Source organism: Oncorhynchus mykiss, chromosome 7 (genome assembly GCF_057628025.1).
Source record: "Oncorhynchus mykiss isolate SJ-2025 chromosome 7, ASM5762802v1, whole genome shotgun sequence".
NCBI lineage: Eukaryota > Metazoa > Chordata > Actinopteri > Salmoniformes > Salmonidae > Oncorhynchus > Oncorhynchus mykiss.
Window position 1 is genome coordinate 54,066,332 of NC_143028.1, and position 20,929 is coordinate 54,087,260.

At 43.5% G+C, this 20,929-nt stretch overlaps 1 protein-coding gene across 2 annotated transcripts in view; it reads left to right on the top strand.

Annotated features, from left to right (window-relative positions):
• The first annotated feature begins 326 nt into the window (after window positions 1-326).
• The window catches only part of LOC110528117 (activin receptor type-1B), a 29,501-nt gene continuing 8,898 nt past the window's right edge, over window positions 327-20,929 (top strand). The window contains exons 1-2 of one of the 2 annotated variants that reach the window (XM_021609938.3): window positions 327-530; window positions 20,110-20,355. In XM_021609938.3, the coding sequence (XP_021465613.3) occupies window positions 443-530; window positions 20,110-20,355 (334 nt within the window). In that variant the 5' untranslated portion in view covers window positions 327-442. Of the gene's footprint in view, window positions 531-12,707; window positions 13,218-20,109; window positions 20,356-20,929 lie in introns of those variants that run through there. The other variant, XM_090241343.1, reaches the window with a different exon arrangement.

Here is a 20,929-nt window from a genome sequence, read left to right on the forward strand (position 1 = left end):
CTGAGCTGACAAGGTAAAAATTCTACCCCTGAACAAGGCAGTTTTGTAAATAAGAATTTGTTCTTAGGTGACTTGCCAAGTTACATTTTAAAAATATTATAGAGATCATGTTCTATGTGGGTGGTACATACGATGTTAAAGGCCTATTCAATATTTAAACCACCTGGGTATAAAATCACATTATCATATTACATTATTTGAATTTAAAGTTTATATTTTAAGCCTTGACCAGACGTCACATTGTGCTTTCTAATCTTATCTAGTTTATTTTATCGCCCTACTTCAAAATAACAGCTAGTTAGCCATTCCTCTCCTTTAAATTCTCCACACCCCTTTAAGGCGTCTGTCTGCTGGCTGGCTGGAGCTGTGTGTCCAATGATGTATATTTAAATCGTTGGTTGTGTCTCGCACTGCTGTCAATACCACACCACCCAACATATTAATGCAATGCAATGGGAATATAACGATCATGGCTAAGAAACAAATATTGTTAACGCTTCTCGTCCTGGGCTTATTCAGAAGTTATGATGGTGAGTATAATGTTTTTTTTTTACGCCTGTGTGTATTTATTTACTTGGTTTGTGCGACTGGGGCTGACATTGCTTGGCACAACAACATGGCGCACGTAACGTTATTTGGTATCAAGCAAGCCGAGTTCGCAAATTGGACCTGATTTTTATTTTTATTTATTTTTTACTGGTAGTTCATTGTTTAAATAGAGCATAAATAAATTAAGAGAAGCAGCTACATACCCCTCTTCACTGCGTTGTTTAAAGATGCATCATAACTAGCTATCTACTTGAGAATATCACAACGCCAGCTAGGTCTCTGGCCAGCTAGTAGCTAATTGTCAGCTACGATCACGTTAGTAAGTTAACATCTCAGAGAGCACATTTTTTGGATTTGGTAAGAACCGTCAAGGTTAGCTATCTACCAAGGATCTTCCACCATTCCTTGACACCCAACACAATAATCAAATAGCAGCAGTTTGAGTCTGATCTGATCAAAGTTAAATGAAGGCATTTGCTGTATTCTCAAAAGCTAATATGGAAATATTGGTTTTATTTATAATAAAAGACCACATAATATTACATATCATATTATCAGCTTCATGCTCAGATTCATACAGGTATGATATCCTTATTCCTAAATGTGAGTTTGTTTTTTCATCATTTTCAGTGAGAACATATTTGCTTATCTGCTTTTTAACAGTTTCTGATAGTGTGCTCACACGATAACGAGTGTTTTTTAAAGTGAAGCTCTCAATAAGCTTTTGCTGAAACTACAACACAATGAGGGACTGAGGCTGACCTATTTAGCTTTCAAGAGCTGCTGTACATTGCAAAATGAGCCATTGTGTGGTGTTCTACCCATCAGCCTGAGTACACTATGGCTTACACTGTAGCTATCATTATTGGATACAATATATTTTGCAGTGTGTGTGTCAGAGATGGAGAGCGATGTTATGTGAATCTGACAGTCGAACCTTAGAGGTTGTCAGGGCCAGCAGCAGAACGTGAGAGAGTGGGTTCATGCACCTCGTTCAGTTGAAGTCTGGGTGCTTTTGTGTCAGAAATGAGGGCAGGGATGAAGTTAGGCAGAAAGAGGCGACCTCCATCTTGTAGGCTACCCAGGGGCAGGTCCACTGCTGCTACACCCCCACCCTCTGCATGAACATGCAGCCCCAGTGAACATGAACCTCATCTGATGGAGCAGATCAATGGAGGACTGATACAACTGTAATGCAGCAAGAAGCTGCCTTTTTCACTCACTCAACGAACTGTTCAACAATGAGCAAACAGAACACCCCCCCCTCAGCCTCAGTTCCTCCTCTCCCTGGCCTTTAGTGCTTTTCAAGGTCTATAAACAGTCTGTCCCTCCTGATAAACCCCCTAATTGTGCACTCATGTTTGAATAACATGGATGATATGGTTTGGCTCTACTGTGGTTGGGTGCTTGTCTTCAGCGTTGTCTTATCAAACACAGATTGCATGTATACAGTCCTTTTACATTTAATCTGGGCACAGCAAGGGGCCCTGTTGTATCCATGTTTTGATATTTTTTTTAAAGCCCCAAAAGTTGGATAATGGTGATTTTCCAGCTTGTTATCTAATCTGCCAGACTGAATGGTGTTAAAAGCCTGAATAAAAAAATCACAGCTTTTCTTTGCAACTGACTCATTGTGAAAGTTTGAGCCTGTTTCAACCTTTAAGTCCTGTTTCTGTAGGCCTATTTGATTGCTGTTCTCCAGTTTTGTGACTTTAGGCAACTTTGAAGCCGGTGGGGGCCACAAAAAATCTGAACTCATGAGGGGCCGCAGCTGCTCGCGGGTCTGCCGTACCCACATCCGCCTTCTATATGTTGAGTTTAGGAAGATTTGCGTTGATGAAAAGGGTGTGTGTTGAGTTTGAACTTAACTCATTATGACATTATACTGAAAAAACTTGAACAATAAATAGTTTGCATAACTGTGACATGAAAATCTGGTAATTAACATGATTATGACATAAAGTGACCTGAATGGCACAACACTACATTTGGTAGTTTTAATTATGACAGACAATTGAAATACCACAACATCATAACCCAGTGACATCATAAACATCACATAACAATGTACAAGACAATGTTCAGTTTGCCTCTTTTCTCCTTCTCTCTACCCTTCCTCTTTCCCCCTCCCCCACTCCCTTCACACAGCCCTGTCACCAAACAATACCTGTACTGTGCTTGACTTCAGTAACACACCAAACACCTGTTTTTAACATCACTATGGCCCAAGGGTTGTTCCACCTCAAAAAGCACAAAAAATAGGATTTTGAAACGCACCATCTTAGATTGTTCAGAAATACTTTCTCTAGTTAGAAGCAGAAATTAGTATTCCTGCAGCATTATTTTGTTGAAATATAATTTAATCTCTGAGAAATTAAGCTAATTGATTGCTCCCCTCATTGGCCATTTAAAAAAATATGATTCATATAATATTCAATAAATACAGTACAAAACCTCTGATTTGGACCCCCCAAAAATATAAAAATGTATTAGTGACAGATTTTCATGCAAATATTTTTTTTAAAATCGGAAAGATATGTTTCTATCAACTTGATGACGTAGAGCACATAAGTTCCCGCAAATAAAAACAATTCAAGTTTAATTGGTTTCCATTGCATTTAACTCTACAGATTGTTTTGTCACAACCTGGTTAGTAAGTAAGACATGAGGATTCCAAAGAAATAGTAAAAAGCCACTCGTGAACCCCCGCACATCCCATTTCAATCCCAAACCAACAACAAGTATACAGTATCAAATAAAGTTTTTAAAAAATCAAATCAATCACAAGGTAACACAAGAAATGTACATAGCTATAATGAGGCTATATACAGGGGGTATCGGTGCCTAGTCAATGTGCAGGGGTACAGGTTAATTGAGGTAAAATGACTATGCATAGATAATAAAGCGAGTAGCAGCAGTGTAAAAAAACAAAAGGGGGAGATTCAATGTAAATAATCCGGTGGCCATTTGATTAGTTGTTCATCAGTCTTATGACTTGGGAGTAGAAGCTGTTAGAGCCTTTTGGTCCTAGACTTGGTGCTCTGGTACCGCTTGCCGTGCAGTCCATGACTTTGGTGACTGGAGTCGTTGATAATTATTTTGAGTAATTCCTCTGACACCGCCTAGTATATGGTCCTGGATGTCAAGAAGCTTGGCCCCAGTGATGTACTGGCCGTACGCACTATCCTCTTTTTGAGGATCTGAGGACCCATGCCAAATCTTTTCAGTCTCCTGGGGGGGAAAATGTGTTGTCGTGCCCTCTTCACAATTTTCTTGGTGTGTTTGGACCATGATATTTTGTTGATGTGGACACCAAGGAACCCGCTCCACTACAGCCCTGTCGATGTTAATGGGGGCCTGTTCGGCCTTCCTTTTCCTATAGTCCACAATCCGCTTCTTTGTCTTGTCACGTTGATAGAGGTTGTTGTCCTGGCACCACACTGCCAGGTCTCTGACTACCTCCCTATAGACTGTCTCATCGTTGTTGGTGATCAGGCCTACCACTGTTCTGTTGTCAGCAAACTTAATGATGGTGTTGGAATCGTGCTTGGCCACTAATCATGCACCCCTGAGGGGCCTCAGTGTTCAGGATCAGCGTGGCAGATGGGTTGTTGCCTACGCCTACCACCATGCCAAATCTTTTCAGTCTCCTGAGGGGGAAAAGGTTTTGTCGTGCCCTCTTCATGACAGTCTTGGTATGTTTGGACCATGGTAGTTTGGTGATGTGGACACCAAAGAACTTGAAACTCTCGACCCACTCCAATACAGCCATGCCAATGTTAATGGGGGCCTGTTCAGCCTACGTTTTCCTGTAGTCCACGATCGTCTCCTTTCTCTGACTCACATTGAGGGAGAGGTTGTTGTCCTGGAACCACACTGCCAGTTCTCTGACCACCTCCCTATAGGCCGTTTTGTCAGTGATCAGGCCTACCACTGTTGTGTCGTCTGAACTTAATGAGGGTGTTAAAGTCGTGCTTGGCCACACAGTCGTGGGTGAACCGGGACTACAGGAGGGGACTAAGTATACACCCTTGAGGGACCTCAGTGTTAGGGATCAGCGTGCCTACTCTTACCACCTGGCGGCGGCCCATCAGGAAGTCCAGGATCCAGTTGCAGAGGGAGGTGTTTTGTCCCAGAGTCCTTAGCTTAGTGCTTCGTGGGCACTATGGTGTTGAACGCTGAGCTGTAGTCAATGAACAGCATTCTCACATAGGTGTTTCTTTTGTCCAGGTGAGAAAGGGCAGTGGAGTGCGATTGAGATTGCGTCATCTGTGGATCTGTTGGGGCGGTATGCGAATTGGAGTGGGTCTAGGGTGTCCGGGAGGATGCTGTTGATGTGAGCCATGACCAGCCTTTCAAAGCACTTCATGGCTACCGACGTGAGTGCCACGGGGCGTAATCATTTAGGCAGGTTACCTTCACTTCCTTGGGCACAGGGACTATTGTGGTCCGTTTGAAACATGTAGGTATACAGACTAGGTCAGGGAGAGGTTGAAAATGTCAAGTGAAGACACTTGCCAGTAGGTTTGCGCATGCTTTGAGTACACATCCTGGTAATCAATCTGGCCCAGCGGCTTTGTGAATGTTGACCTGTTTAAAGCTTTTGTTCACATCGGCTACCGAGAGCATTATCACTCAGTCATCCAGAACAGCTGGTGCTCTCGTGCATGTTTCAGTGTTGCTTGCCTCGAAGCGAGCATAAAAGGCATTTAGCTTGTCTGGTAGGCTCGCGTCAATGGGCAGCTCGCGTCTGGATTTCCCTTTTGTAATCCGTAGTAGTTTTCAGGCCCTGCCACATCCGGCTCTGACGCTCGTCTGTGTAGTAGGATTCAGTCTTAATCCTGTATTGACGCTTTGCTTGTTTGATGGTTCGCCTGAGGGCATAGCGGGATTTCTTATAAGCATCTGGATAAGGGTTCCGCTCCTTGACAGCAGCAGCTCCAGCCTTTAGCTCGATGTGGATTCTGTGCTAGCAAAACAGTCCTCTAGTGTAGCATCTGACCACTTCCGTATTGAGTGAGTCACTGGTACTTCCTGCTTTAGTTTTTTGCTTGTAAGCAGGAATCAGGAGGATAGAATTATGGTCAGATTTGCCAAATGGAGAGCTCTGTGTGGAGTAAATCCACTGAGTGGATATTTTTTTTTCTCTGGTTGCACATGTGACATGCTGGTAAAACTGATTTTAAGTTTGCCTGCATTAAAGTCCCTGGCCACTAGGAGCACTGCTTCTGGGTGAGCATTTTCTTGTTTGCTTATGGCCTTAAAGAGTTCGTTGAGAGCGGTCTTAGTGCCAGCTTAGTTCTGTGTTGGTAAATAGACGGCTACGAATAATAGAGATGAGAACTCTCTTGGTAGATGGTCTACAGCTTATCATAAGGTACTCTACCTCAGGTGAGCAATACCTTGATACTTCTTTAATATTAGACATCGCGCACCAGCTGTTATTGACAAATAGACACACACCCCCACCCCTCTTCTTACCAGAGGTAGCGTCTCGGTTCCGCCGGAGCATGGAAAATCCTGCCAGTTCTATATTGTCCTTATCATCGTTCAGCCACGTCTCAGTGAAAAATAATATGTTTGTTTTTGATGTCCTGTTGATAGGATAAGCTTAATCGTAGGTCATCAATTTTGCACGTTAGCAAGAAGAACTAATGGCAATGGGAGTTTACTCGCTCGCCTACAGATTCTCAGAAGGCTGCCCGATCTGCGGCCCCTTTTCCTGCGTCTTTTCTTCACACAAAATGTGTGGATCTGGAACTGTTAGAGTGAAAGCCGGATATCCTTCTCTTCGGACTCGTTAAAAGATGAGAGGCCTGTAATGTTCATCATAGGTACACTTCAACTATGACAACAGACAAAATTATTTGTAAAAATCCAGAAAATCACATTGTAGGATTTTTAATGAATTTATTTGCAAACTATGGTGGAAAATAAGTATTTGGTCAATAACAAAAGTTTATCTCAATACTTTGTTATATACCCTTTGTTGGCAATGACAGAGGTCAAACATTTTCTGTAAGTCTTCACAAGGTTTTCACACACTGTTGCTGGTATTTTGGCCCATTCCTCCATGCAGATCTCCTCTAGAGCAGTGATGTTTTGGGGCTGTTGCTGGTCAACACGGACTTTCAACTCCCTCCAAAGATTTTCTATGGGGTTGAGATCTGGAAACTGGCTAGGCCACTCCAGGACCTTGAAATGCTTCTTACGAAGCCACTCCTTCGTTGCCCGGGCGGAGTGTTTGGGATCATTGTCATGCTGAAAGACCCAGCCACGTTTCATCTTCAATGCCCTTGCTGATGCAAGGAGGTTTTCACTCAAAATCTCACGATACATGACCCCATTCATTCTTTCCTTTACACGGATCAGTCGTCCTGGTCCCTTTGCAGAAAAACAGCCCCAAAGCATGATGCTTCACAGTAGGTATGGTGTTCTTTGGATGCAACTCAGCATTCTTTGTCCTCCAAACACGACGAGTTTAGTTTTTACCAAAAAGTTATATTTTGGTTTCATCTGACCACATGACATTCTCCCAATCTTCTTCTGGATCATCCAAATGCTCTCTAGCAAACTTCAGACGGGCCTGGACATGTACTGGCTTAAGCAGGGGGACACGTCTGGCACTGCAGGATTTGAGTCCCTGGCGGCATAGTGTGTTACTGATGGTAGGCTTTGTTACTTTGGTCCCAGCTCTCTGCAGGTCATTCACTAGGTCACGCAGTGTGGTTCTGGGATTTTTGCTCACTGTTTTTGGGATAATTTTGACCCCACCGGGTGAGATCTTGCGTGGAGCCCCAGATCGAGGGAGATTATCAGTGGTCTTGTATGTCTTCCATTTCCTAATAATTGCTCCCACAATTGATTTCTTCAAACCAAGCTGCTTACCTATTGCAGATTCAGTCTTCCCAGCCGGGTGCAGGTCTACCATTTTGTTTCTGGTGTCCTTTGACAGCTCTTTGGTCTTGGCCATAGTGGAGTTTGGAGTGTGACTGTTTGAGGTTGTGGACAGGTGTCTTTTATACTGATAACAAGTTCAAACGTGCCATTAATACAGGTAACGAGTGGAGGACAGCCTCTTAAAGAAGAAGTTACAGGTCTGTGAGAGACAAATCTTGCTTGTAGGTGACCAAATACTTATTTTACACCATAATTTGCAAATAAATTCAGAATATAATAATGTGATTTTCTGGATTTTTGTCTGTCATAGTTGAAGTGTACCTATCATGAAAATTACAGGCCTCTCATCTTTTTAAGTGGGAGAACTTGCACAATTGGTGGCTGACAACTTTTTTGCCCCACTGTATCTATACCACACCGAATAAAAGACCCCAAATGACTTTGCTTAACCACTCAAGCCCAGAGGAAACTCTAAACCACAGCTGTACCTTGTATCAAGGTTGGGAGGTGAGAAGGTTCCTTCACTTCAGGGCTCTTTTGAAAATATGAAAAATCCCTGGCCTTTACAACTCGGCATGTACATCCTTGTTGATAAAGAGCATCAGAGTAAACAAGCTTAAAGACAAACAGGGAATTGTTTGTGAAACGGTATGATTGAGATGCTTAAAGAAGAGGTTACAGGGAGAGTGACCAGCTCTCGTTCCCTGGTTTTGTGATACGTGGAAAGGGAGAAGTATTTTAGACTGAGGGTGAGATGGGAGGAGCTGAACTGTAGTAAGATTAAGCGCAGTTCATGGGATCTACAAAACAGGCATGTAATTACATTGAGAGGGGCTAATGCTGAAAGCATTTTACAAATGCATATCTTTTACCAAATGAGTAATTTAGTAAATTAAAGAGGTCTGTTTTCCCCTATTATCTAATTTCTATCAACTGCATTATCTACTCTTCTGTAGTTGCTCATTGATTTTCAATGTTTTTTTTCTCCGTCTCAAATTGACACGCTGCATCCTGTCTCCAAGGACTCCTGTGTCAAGGCTCTGAGTATCTGAGGCCAGTCTCCCATGGGCACTATAACCAGGGGGAAAAATCAAATCAAGTACTCACAAGTTTGGGCTGCCTGCCTATTATGTATCTGGTTTTACTGTCTGTTTAAAATAAATGGGAACTCTTTTGAACAGACCTCGCTCTGGCCTTCATTGATCAAAGTATGTTGACATGGAAACATATTTTGTTCCAGCATAACCTACATGTTCTTCTCACCGATCAAATTATCATGTTTTCTGATGCTGGTGTTTCTCAGGCTTGCAGTTTTCCCTCTTGCTTCCCAATCATTCTTCAACCAAACACTGACCGAACATGGCAAATGGCCATTCCATTACATGAATGTTAACATGCCTCCCCACGGACTAAGTACCACGCGAGGAACACACTGCCTGCTTATCTGAGATCACTGAACCTATGTTTAGAAAGCCAACTAGAATCAAAGACTGAGAGCACAGATACAATAACAGGAGCATGTGCACAAGCGTGCGTGCACACACACACTTCCTTTGTATCGATTTGAGTGGGATAGTCGGAGGGGGAGGATAGGGTGAGTAGAGTGTGTTTTCTGCGTGGTGGCGTCTGGGTGTCTTCATCAGGTGCTGCGCCTGGCCTGGTGCTCTTTCCTCCCTCCTCGTCTAGAGTATCAGCACTTAACTACACTACCTACAGCAAGTCATAATCCCCTTTCATTTCTCACTACTTTAGCTATTCATGTTTTTGAAGCCTTATATTTTCAGGGTTCTGGTTACACTTTCAATTAGGCTTCTATCAACATTAAGCTTATTCAGCTTTTTGGGGTCTCAACTTATTGTTGCAAGTTTAGAATAGTAGAATACACAAGGTGCAATTTTTTAAAATGGGGTCATGCATCAGCAGTTTTTCTCAATTAGCCCATGTCAAAAATGTTGAGAGCTGGCTGCTAAACTAACTATCTCCCAAACTATCTAAACTTGTTATCATTGTCGAATTCCTGGCCAGGGGGGGAAAACGTTTCTCTCCACCCCATGGCAAAATGTGTAGAATTACACAAAATTAACTCTAAAACATGGGGGGGAGGCACAAATGTTTTTCTCACTGAGGATGTGGGTCCGCAGACCCGGGAGCAACTGCGGCTCCTCTATGCACAAGGACTACCTTTTTAACTATTTTGTTGTGTGACAAAACTGCACATAGTGGCCTTTTATTGTCTCCAGCACAAGGTGCACCTGTGTAATGGTCATGCTGTTTAATCAGCTTCTTGATATGCCACACCTGTCAGGTGGATGCTCACTAACAGGTATGTAAACAAAATTTGAGAGAGATAATAAGATATTTTATTTCAGTTCATAAGCCATGGAACCAACACTTGCATTTTTATATTTTTGTTCAGTGTAGTGGCCAGGGGTTTTTACTTCTACATTATTGTGTTTTTTGATTTATTTCTAATATCTTTTAAGGCTTTTGTTTCCGGTAGATATATTTTTTTACTTTCCATCTGTTTGAACAGAAATTAAAGCCTTTGCTTATGCCCCCAAAAATAAATACAGTGCCTTCGGAAAGTATTCAGACCCCTTGACTTTTTCCACATTTTGTTACGTTACTTACGGCCTTATTCTGAAATTGATTAAAAACAACAATTTCCTCAATCTACACACAATACCCCATAATGACAAAGCGAAAACAGGTTTTTAGATTTTTTTGCAAATGTATTAAAAATAAAAATAGATTCCTTATTTACATAAGTATTTAGACCCTATGAGAAATTGAGCTCAGGTGCATCCTCTTTCCATTGATCATCCTTGATGTTTCTAAAACTTGATTGGAGTCCACCTGTGGTAAATTCAATTGATTGGACATGATTTCAAAAAGCACACACCTGTCTATATAAGGTCCCACAGTTGACAGTGCATGTCAGAGCAAAAACCAAGCAATGAGGTCGAAGGAATTGTCCATAGAGCTCCGAGACAGGATTGTGTTGTGGCACAGATCTGGGGAAGGGTACCAAAATATTTCTGCAGCATTGAAGGTCCCCAAGAACATAAAAAAAGTGGATACCGATTAATCGGCCGATTTTTAAAGTGTGTGTGTGTGTGTGTAATATATATATATATATATATATATATATATATATATATATATATATATATATATATATATATATATATATATATATATATATATATATATATATATATATATATATATATATATATATATATATATATATATATATATACACACATTTTTGTAATAATGACAATTGCAACGATACTGAATGAACACTTATTTTAACTTAATATAATACATATGGGCTTTTGGATGGGTGTTCTTAAGGTGATTCCACAGTGGTGGTATTTTTTTATTTAGCCGTTGCTGACCCCATGCTTACATCTTTATCACAAATAAGACACCTTGCTTTCCCTGGTGCCAATTCCATGTAATAGTCCCTCACTGGTGCTCTGCTTTTCTATGCCATCTGTAAAAAAACACACACACAGCTCTGAAGTGACAATGATACTGAAGAATCTGCTTAAGAGACAAATACTCTCAACTGTTTGAATAAAAATAGTTTAAGTTACCTGTGATGAATGTTGAAAACAAAAACTGTCATTTCTATATGCAGGAAATCCTATTTTAATAATGGACATGGTAAGAATGACTACCAAAGTGTGAGTCATAATTCCCATGACACCTTCTAGCAAAATCTGAAAAGCAGTTCCTTCATTCATTTATTCCATAGGATATTTTTAGATTCACTTAAAATAAGGTCTGTGTTTCGTGTCGGCTTACACCACCTTGCCAATTTTATAACTGTGTGGATATCCATAGGACAAGGTAACTGATCAATATTGGCTAAATATAAGCGAAGATACATTTTTTTGTAGAATGGATTTATGAAAATATTTTGACAAACGTTACCTTTTCCTAGTGAGATCTACACGGGTATCAAAACACAGAGGCGGTTTAAGCACGAAACACAGACCTAATTTGAAGTAGATCAAGACATTCTCTACGGAGGACATGGATGGTAAAATAACGAACCCCTTTCAAGTTCAGCCGCAAGTTATTACAGGAATTATAACACGGCAACTATTTCTCTCTAAACCATATACCTTTGACTATTACGAGCCTGCTGCTGCCTACCACCCCTCAGTCAGACTGCTCTATTAAATATCAAATCATAGACTTAACTATAATAAACACACAGAAATACGAGCCTTAGGTCAAATTATATATTCTTGTTACATTGCACAACCTTCAATATTATGTCATAATTACGTAAAATTCTGGCAAAGTAGTTCGCAAAGAGCCAGGCGGCCCAAACTGTTGCATATACCCTGACTCTGCGTGCAATGAACGTAAGAAAAGTTACACAATTTCACCTGGTTAATATCACCAGTCAACCCCGTCCTCTATACAAACCACTACTACAACCCCATCCCCTTCTTCCCAAAAACCCACCAAAGCCTACCCCCCAAAAAACAGTAATTGCTGCTGGGGATTAAAAAAAACTTGAATGCTACTGTGCCACCCCTCAAACCCCCTCCCCCTTCTCTGCCCTTAATCCCCCCTACCATCTCCTCTAGGTTGGGGCTAATCCCAAACCTCCACAACCGACAGCAATCTCCCCGAAATGTAGGAGCTCCCCCTTTAAGTACTGCCCCACCCCCACTACTACATCCTGGGTTCACTCCCCTACCCCCAATGATCTCAGTCTGGGTTGGTCAAATTCCATGTAATTGCCAGACAAAGGACCAGTATGATGTCACAAGATGAAGGATTATGAAATTGTATGGGCAAAGTCCATTTTTGACTAAAGTAACACTGTCAGTAGAGCACCACTATTTTAAAAGCAAGCTGTCAGCACCTTTTGTCTTTTGAACTTCACTTCCCCCATGTGTTTACCATTTTTATAGAGCCTGTAGGTTCAGAGTATCATATGACCAAGGTGTCTTTGAGCTTTCTGTTGATGTCTGCAAGTACAAGAATTTGTAAAATTGCTTGTCATTCAAAATAGAGCCCGACCATAACTAAATAAATAAATGTATGCTTAATCCAGTATAAACTCATTTATATAATTGATTACTCGAGACTAATTCTACAGCACAACGGCAGAGTCATGTCTTAAATGTAAAATTAACAATGACCCTGTAATCCTTGCCTTCTGGGAATGTTATAAAGTCATGGGCGGAGTTAGAAAGTTGTCTGGTGCTTGATCTAAAAGTTTCCTTATTGTCTAAATGTTGAACATGCGTGGGCAACGGAGAGAAACAAAATAGTGCAGTTTGAGACCATGTGGCTGAGAATGATGCTGAGACTGGAGATGTGAGCAGGTGGGTCTGGGCAGGGGTGATGTTGTGGATGTATGTTTGTATGCATCTGTTGTTTTGTATGTATGTTTTTTTTTAATATTGTACAAAATATAATCTTATCAAATAAAATGGAGCCCAACCGATTTATTATCTGCTGATATTATCCTTTTAGGATATACTTAATCAGTGTTTAGGTTAATCCACTGAAAAGGACCGATATAAAATGTGGTGAAAACGCACAAAAAGCTGTTCTTTATAGAATTAGACTTTTTTAAAAAATTTTATTGTTCAATTTCATTATTATGTCTTGGGGGAGCTGGCACTCTTTACATGGCTATACGCCTATCTTGCCGTGGCGCGCTACAGCAAGACTGGACACCCAATGTAACTACACCAGTCGGAGAGGAGAGTGACCTACTGTGAACTATGGTGAGTGCTAAGTAAATATAAGCTTGCCAGCTCAATAAAGTGCCAAAAATGTGTACTGACCATATACTGTTGCGTGAAGTGTCATAGTAGGGTGTAAAGCAATTGCCGTGCTAAGAAACCTCAACCTGCAAAATCTGGTTTGTTTATATGTGCTCATTGCGAAAAATGTTTTCAGACACTGAAAAGACACAGAAGGTTACAAAGTAGCGCTTCATTGCTATATTTTGATGTATAGGTTGTCATTTCTCAGGCCAGAGACGGGTCCAAATTTACGTTTTGGCATCCCCATTTCCATGACGAGTGCTAGCCAGCTAGCTAGTTGTGTGGAGGTACTTGATGCCGTTCACTCAGGCAATGCTTGAAGGCGAGAGGCAGCGTTGTGCCAGCAGCAAATTTTGTGATTTAGATTTTTTTTCCTTTCAAGTGACAACTACCAGAAATCAGTGGCTGCAACCCTGCAATTGATGAAAACATAGCTAAGTGCATGTATGTTGGTGTCCAGCTGGCTAGCATGAGGCAGCTCATTCTTCAGAGCCTAGGTAAATGTTTTGCTGGAATCTCCTAACCTTTTTTAGGGCATAAATGCAAATCTTGCCTAATCAATTAGAAATATTATATTATATCTAGCAATCTATCTGTATTTAGTATTTTGCCTACTGTATTTAATTATCCACTTCCATAAATCATGTTTCATTAATACTGTGTACAAATATTATTTTTCCAATTTTGGAATACACTGAATGACAATAAGCAAATCGCAATGCCCTCATTTTGTAAAAACTACAAGTTAATAATAATGCAAAATAGTTGTACTTTTTTACCCCTTTTTCTCCCCAATTTCATGATTTCCAATTGGTAGTTACGGTCTTGTCCCATTGCTGCAGCTCCCGTACGGTCTCTGGAGATGCGAAGGTCTAGAGCCATGCATCCTTCGAAACACGACACCGCCAAGAACACAAGCAATTTGTGGGCTCACCTGAAACTGAGACACAACGATGCCTACGAAGAGGCACAGGGACAAATGCACAGAGAATAACTTCTTCCCCAGCAACACTGCAGCTCACCCTGCTACAAATATTTGACAAAACACAGAAAATAGGGGGGCCTTCAGATCCTAGGGCAAAAAAAACATGACAAAAAGGTGAAGGAGATGATAGCCATAGATGTCCAATCATTCAACGTGGTTGAAGGTGTTTGATTTCGGGGGCTGCTGACTGAAGCAGAACCCAGATGCACTCTAAAGTCAAAAATATTTTATCACAAAGAAAAGCTGATTCAAGTACATAGCAAGGTAGACGAGAAAATTAAAACAAGTTCTGTCCATTTGAAAATGATGGCGACAGTATGGCATTCACAACAGATTGCTGGTTGGAGTCCACAGAAGCTCTGAGTTTAACTGTTCACTTCAAGAACTGAAACAGAATCCAGGTAGTCCTTAATGTCAAAGCCATGACCAGATCCCACACAGGAGAATACATCGGCAACCTCTTCCTTTAGATGTTACAGGTGTGGGCTATTGATGGTGAGCCTGTGCTACACGACAGTGGTGCAAACATGGTAAAGGGATGCGGCTAGTGGAGATGCCAGACCTCAGTTGAAGTGCACACACACTGCAACTTGTTGTGCATGATGGCCTGGAGTCAGAGGGTTGTAGGTTGTCACCTACTTCGGACACGCCACCCCAGCCAAGCAGAGACTCAAAGGCATTCAGGAGGAGTATGGTCTACCAGACCACACAATTCTGCAGGTGTGATCTACTGGAAGGAACTCCCCTTTGCACATGCTCCAATGCATGCAGGAGCAAAAGAACCATAGCAGCCTACTCTTAGGACTACAGTCATTTCATTCTGCAGCGATACGCCATCCCATCTTGTTTGCGCTTAGTGAGACTGTAATTTGTTTTTCAACAGGACACTGACCCAACACACCTCCAGGCTGTGTAAGGGCTATTTGACCAAGAAGGCAAGTGACTGAGTGCTGCATCAGATGACCTGGCCTCCACAATCACCTGACCTCAACCCTATTGAGATGGTTTGGGATGAGTTGTACAGCAGAGTGAAGGAAAAGCAGCCAACAAGTGCTCAGCATATGTGGGAACTCCTTCAAGACTATTGAAAGCATTCCAGGCGAAGCTGGTTGACAGAATGCTAAGGGTGTGCAAAGCTGTCATCATATCCAAGATGGTGTTGCAGTGGGGATATCTTTTTGATTGTCTCCTCCCGTCCCTTGTGTGTGTGTATATATAGTTGTTCTTCACCTAAACTGGGACATGCTTAACACCCAGGCCGTCCTACAATCTAAGCTAGATGCCCTCAATCTAACACAATCAATAAGGAACCTACCAGGTACAACCCTAAATCTGTAACCATGGGCACCCTCTTAGATATCATCCTGACCAACCTGCCCTATAAATACACCTCTGCTGTCTTCAATCAGGATCTCAGTGATCACTGCCTCATTGCCTGCGTGCGTCCTGGGTCCGCAGTCAAACGACCACCCCTCATCACTGTCAAGCGTTCCCTAAAACACTTCAGCGAGCAGGCCTTTCTAATTGACCTGGCCCGGGTATCCTGGAAGGATATTGACCTCATCCCGTCAGTAGAGGATGCCTGGTTTCTCTTCAATAGCGCTTTCCTCCATCTTAAATAAGCATGCCCCATTCAAAAAATGTACAACTAATGTGGTCATCCTCCTCTTCAAAGGGGGAGACACTCTAGAACCGAACTGTTATAAACCTATATCCATCCTGCCCTGCCTTTCAAAAATCTTCTAAAGCCAAGTTAATAAACAGATCACCGACCATTTCGAATCCCACCGTACCTTCTGCACTGGTTTCCGAGCAGGTCATGGGTACACCTCAACCACGCTCAAGGTCCTAAACGATATCATAACAGCCATTGATAAAAGAGCAGCCGTCTTCATCGACCTGGCCAAGGCTTTTGACTCTGTCAATCACCACATTCTTATTGGCAGACTCAATAGCCTTGGCTTCTCAAATGACTGCCTCGCCTGGTTCACCAACTACTTCTCAGATAGAGTTCAGTGTGTCAAATCGGATGGCCTGTTGTCCGGACCTCTGGCAGTGTCTATGGGAGTGCCACAGGCTTCTATTCTCGGGCCGACTCTCTTCTCTGTATATATCAATGATGTCGCTCATGCTGCAGGTGATTTTCAGATCCACCTCTACACAGACGACACCATTCTATATACTTCTGGCCTTTCTTTGGACACTGTGCTAACAAACCTTCAAACGAGCTTCAACGCCATACAACACTCCTTCCGTGGCCTCCAACTGCTTTTAAATGCTAGTAAAACTAAGTGCATGCTTTTCAACCGATCGCTGCCCGCACCCTCCTGCCCAACTGGCATCACTACTCTGGATGGTTCTGACCTAGAATATGTGGACAACTACAAATTCCTAGGTTTCTGGTTAGACTGTAAACTCTCCTTCGACTCACTTTAAGCAATCCAAAATTAAATCTAGAATTGGCTTCCTATTTCGCAACAAAGCCTCCTTCACTCATGCCTTAACATACCCTCGTAAAACTGACTATCCTACCGATCCTTGACTTCGGCGACGTCATTTGCTATTTTGTATCCAGTTTGCTGAGTAAAGTATCACAGTGCCATCCGTTTTATCGGGTGTATATATATTTTGATTTGGTTACGCTTTGGTTACAACATGGTTCCATGTGTTGTTTCATAGTTTTGATGTCTTCACTATTATTCTACAATATAGTAAAAAATTAAGAAAAACGCTTGAATGAGTGTCAACTTGACTGGTACTGTACATATACAGGCAGGCAGGCAGGCAGGCAGGCAGGCAGGCAGGCAGGCAGGCAGGCAGGCAGGCAGGCAGGCAGGCAGGCAGGCAGGCAGGCAGGCAGGCAGGCAGGCAGGCAGGCAGGCAGGCAGGCAGGCAGGCAGGCAGGCAGGCAGGCAGGCAGGCAGGCAGGCAGGCAGGCAGGCAGGCAGGCAGGCAGGCAGGCAGGCAGGCAGGCAGGCAGGCAGGCAGGCAGGCAGGCAGGCAGGCAGGCAGGCAGGCAGGCAGGCAGGCAGGCAGGCAGGCAGGCAGGCAGGCAGGCAGGCAGGCAGGCAGGCAGGCAGGCAGGCAGGCAGGCAGGCAGGCAGGCAGGCAGGCAGGCAGGCAGGCAGGCAGGCAGGCAGGCAGGCAGGCAGGCAGGCAGGCAGGCAGGCAGGCAGGCAGGCAGGCAGGCAGGCAGGCAGGCAGGCAGGCAGGCAGGCAGGCAGGCAGGCAGGCAGGCAGGCAGGCAGGCAGGCAGGCAGGCAGGCAGGCAGGCAGGCAGGCAGGCAGGCAGGCAGGCAGGCAGGCAGGCAGGCAGGCAGGCAGGCAGGCAGGCAGGCAGGCAGGCAGGCAGGCAGGCAGGCAGGCAGGCAGGCAGGCAGGCAGGCAGGCAGGCAGGCAGGCAGGCAGGCAGGCAGGCAGGCAGGCAGGCAGGCAGGCAGGCAGGCAGGCAGGCAGGCAGGCAGGCAGGCAGGCAGGCAGGCAGGCAGGCAGGCAGGCAGGCAGGCAGGCAGGCAGGCAGGCAGGCAGGCAGGCAGGCAGGCAGGCAGGCAGGCAGGCAGGCAGGCAGGCAGGCAGGCAGGCAGGCAGGCAGGCAGGCAGGCAGGCAGGCAGGCAGGCAGGCAGGCAGGCAGGCAGGCAGGCAGGCAGGCAGGCAGGCAGGCAGGCAGGCAGGCAGGCAGGCAGGCAGGCAGGCAGGCAGGCAGAACCAGTCAAGTTGACACATCTCTTGACTTTTTCCACATTTTGTTACACCCGGAATTTAAATTGGATTGAGATTTTATGACTGATCTACACACTATCCCATAATGTCAAAGGGGAATTTAGTTTTTTGATTTTTTTACAAAACTGAAATGGCTTGAGCCAAGTATTCAACCCCCTTTGTAATGGCAAGCCTAAATAAGTATGGGAGTAAAAATGTAAGTCTGTGGCCAATAATGGTTGTTCAACAACAAAGACCAGGGAGGTTGCCCAATGCCTCACAAAGGGCACCTATTGATAGAGGGGTAAAAAAATAAGCTGGCACTGAATATCCCTTTGAGCATGGTGAAATTATTCCAAAACATGCATCCTGTTTGCAATTAGGCACTAAAGTAATACTGCAAAAAAAAAATGTGGCAAAGGAATTAACTTTTTGTCCTGAATACAAAGCATTATGTTTGGGGAATACACAACACGTCACTAAGTACCACTCTTCATACAGTATTTTCAAGCGTGGTGGCTGCATCATGTTATGGGTATGCTCGTCATCGACAAGGACTGGGGAGTTATTTAGGATTAAAAGACATGTAGGCTGATAGAGCTAAGCACAGGCAAAGTCCTAGAGGAAAACCTGGTTCTGTCTGCTTTCCAACAGGAGACAAATTCACCTTTCAGCAGAACAAAAGCCTAAATCACAAGGCCAAATATACACTGGAGTTGCTTACCAAGACTACATTGAATGTTCCTAAGGCTCCTAGTTACAGATTTCACTAAAATCGGCATGAAAATCTATGGCAAGACTTGAAAATTGCTGTCTAGCAATGATCAACAGCCAACTTGACAGATCTTGGAAGAATTAACAAAAATAATAATGTGCAAATCATGTACTATCCAGGTATGCAAACCTCTTAGACTTATCCAAAAACACATATGGACTCCGTGGGTTGAATACTTATCTAATCAAGATACACTGAGTGTACAAAACATTACGAACACCTGCCTTGTCCATAACCTAAACTGACCAAGTGAAAGCTATGACCCCTTATTGATGTCACTTGTTAAATCCACTTTAAATCAGTGTAGCTGAAGGGGAGGAGACAGGTTAAATAACGATTTTTAAAGCCTTGAAACAATTGAGACATGGATTGTGTATGTGTGTCATTGAGGGTTAAAGGGCAAGACAAAGGATTTGAGTGCCTTTGAACGGGGTATGGTAGTAGCTTTGAGTGTGTCAAGAACTGCACTGCTGTTGGGTTTTTCATGTGTGTATCAAGAATGGTCCACCACCCAAATGACATCCAGCCAACTTGACAACTGTGGGAAGCATTGGAGTCACCATGGCTTGATGAATTGAGGCTTTTCTCAGGGCAAAAGGGGGTGCAGCTCAATATTAGGTGCGTGTGTGTATATACTTTTTTTTACGGACCCGAAAAAAATAGAACTCTTACGCAGCCTTGTCCAAATGGGCTTGGGAGAGGCGCCAAGCCACACTCCCTAACACCTGCCCGCCAGCTGCACCAATGTGTCGGAGGAAACACTGTTCAACTGATGACCGAAGTCCGCCTGCAGGAACCCAGTCTGCCGCAAGAGCGCGATGAGCCGGCCAAACCGTCCCCTAACCCAAACGACGCTGGGCCAACTGTGCACTGCCCTATGGGACACCCGGTCACGGCCAGTTGTGACAGAGACTGGGATCGAACACGGGTCTGTACTGATGCCTCAAGCACTGAAATGCAGTGTCTTAGACCGGTACGCCACTCAGGAGGCCCCTCCATCCAATAATATTAATGGCAGAGACATTTAAAATGGCCACAATTGTTTCGTGGCCCGCCACCGAACGCGTCTTTTGAAGATGTCATGCAGTTTGATTTACAGTTGATAAGTTCATATACTGTTTTTTGGATGAACCACCTCTGTAGGGTAGGGGTGTTACGCTGTCGTGGTGTTTTTATTTGGAGGAAAAATGTAATAAACACACCGTTAATCTGTTTGTCTATAGTCCTATGCTTGGTGGCACTGCTGCTGTCTTTGAGAGCCCTCTGCTGGATATGAACTTCATTCTCATACAGTGGAGAAGTGAAAAAATGTCACTCATGTGTCAATGCTGGACACAACTTCATAAGCAATTACAAAATATTGAAATACTCCCTGTCTCTCTGTTTGCAGCTTTGTGGTGTAACTGCACCACGGCCCAGTGTCAGAAGACTGGCTCCCAGTGTGAGACGGATGGGGCCTGCATGGCCTCCACGTCCTTCATCGACGGCCAAGAGCAGCACATTCGTATCTGCATCACCCAGGACAAGCTGGTACCCCCGGGCCAGCCCTTCTACTGCCTGAGTGCTGAGGGCCTCCTCAACACACACTGCTGCTACACTAACTACTGCAACAGCCTCAACCTCAAAGTTCCCTCTGGTGAGCTCCACACATTCCACAGGCTATCTGCTGCCATAGAAGACATGGGTCTCAAACAGTTCAGAGTTGTGTTTGGATTGTTATGTTTACTCATTAAATATATACTGAACAAAAATATAAATGCAACATGTAAAGTGTTGGTCCCATGTTTCATGAGCTGAAATGAAATAAAAGATCCCAAAAATGTTCCATACGCACAAACAGCTTATTTCTCTAAAATGTTGTGCACAAATTTGTTTACATCCCCGTTAGTGAGCATTTCTCCTTTGCCAATCTAATTCATCCACCTGACAGGTGTGGCATATCAATAAGCTGACTAAACAGCATGATCATTACACAGGTGCAACTTGTGCTGGGGACAATAACATTTCCCCAGTACAATGTGCAGTTTTGTTACACAACACAATGCCACAGATGTCCGAAGTTTTGAGGGAGTGGGCAATTGGCATGCTGACTACAGGAATGTTCACCAGAGCTGTTGCCAGAGAATAAGCTGCCTACAATGTAGTTTGAGAATTTGGCAGTACATCCAACCAGCCTCACAACCGCAGACCACGTGTAACCACACCAGCCC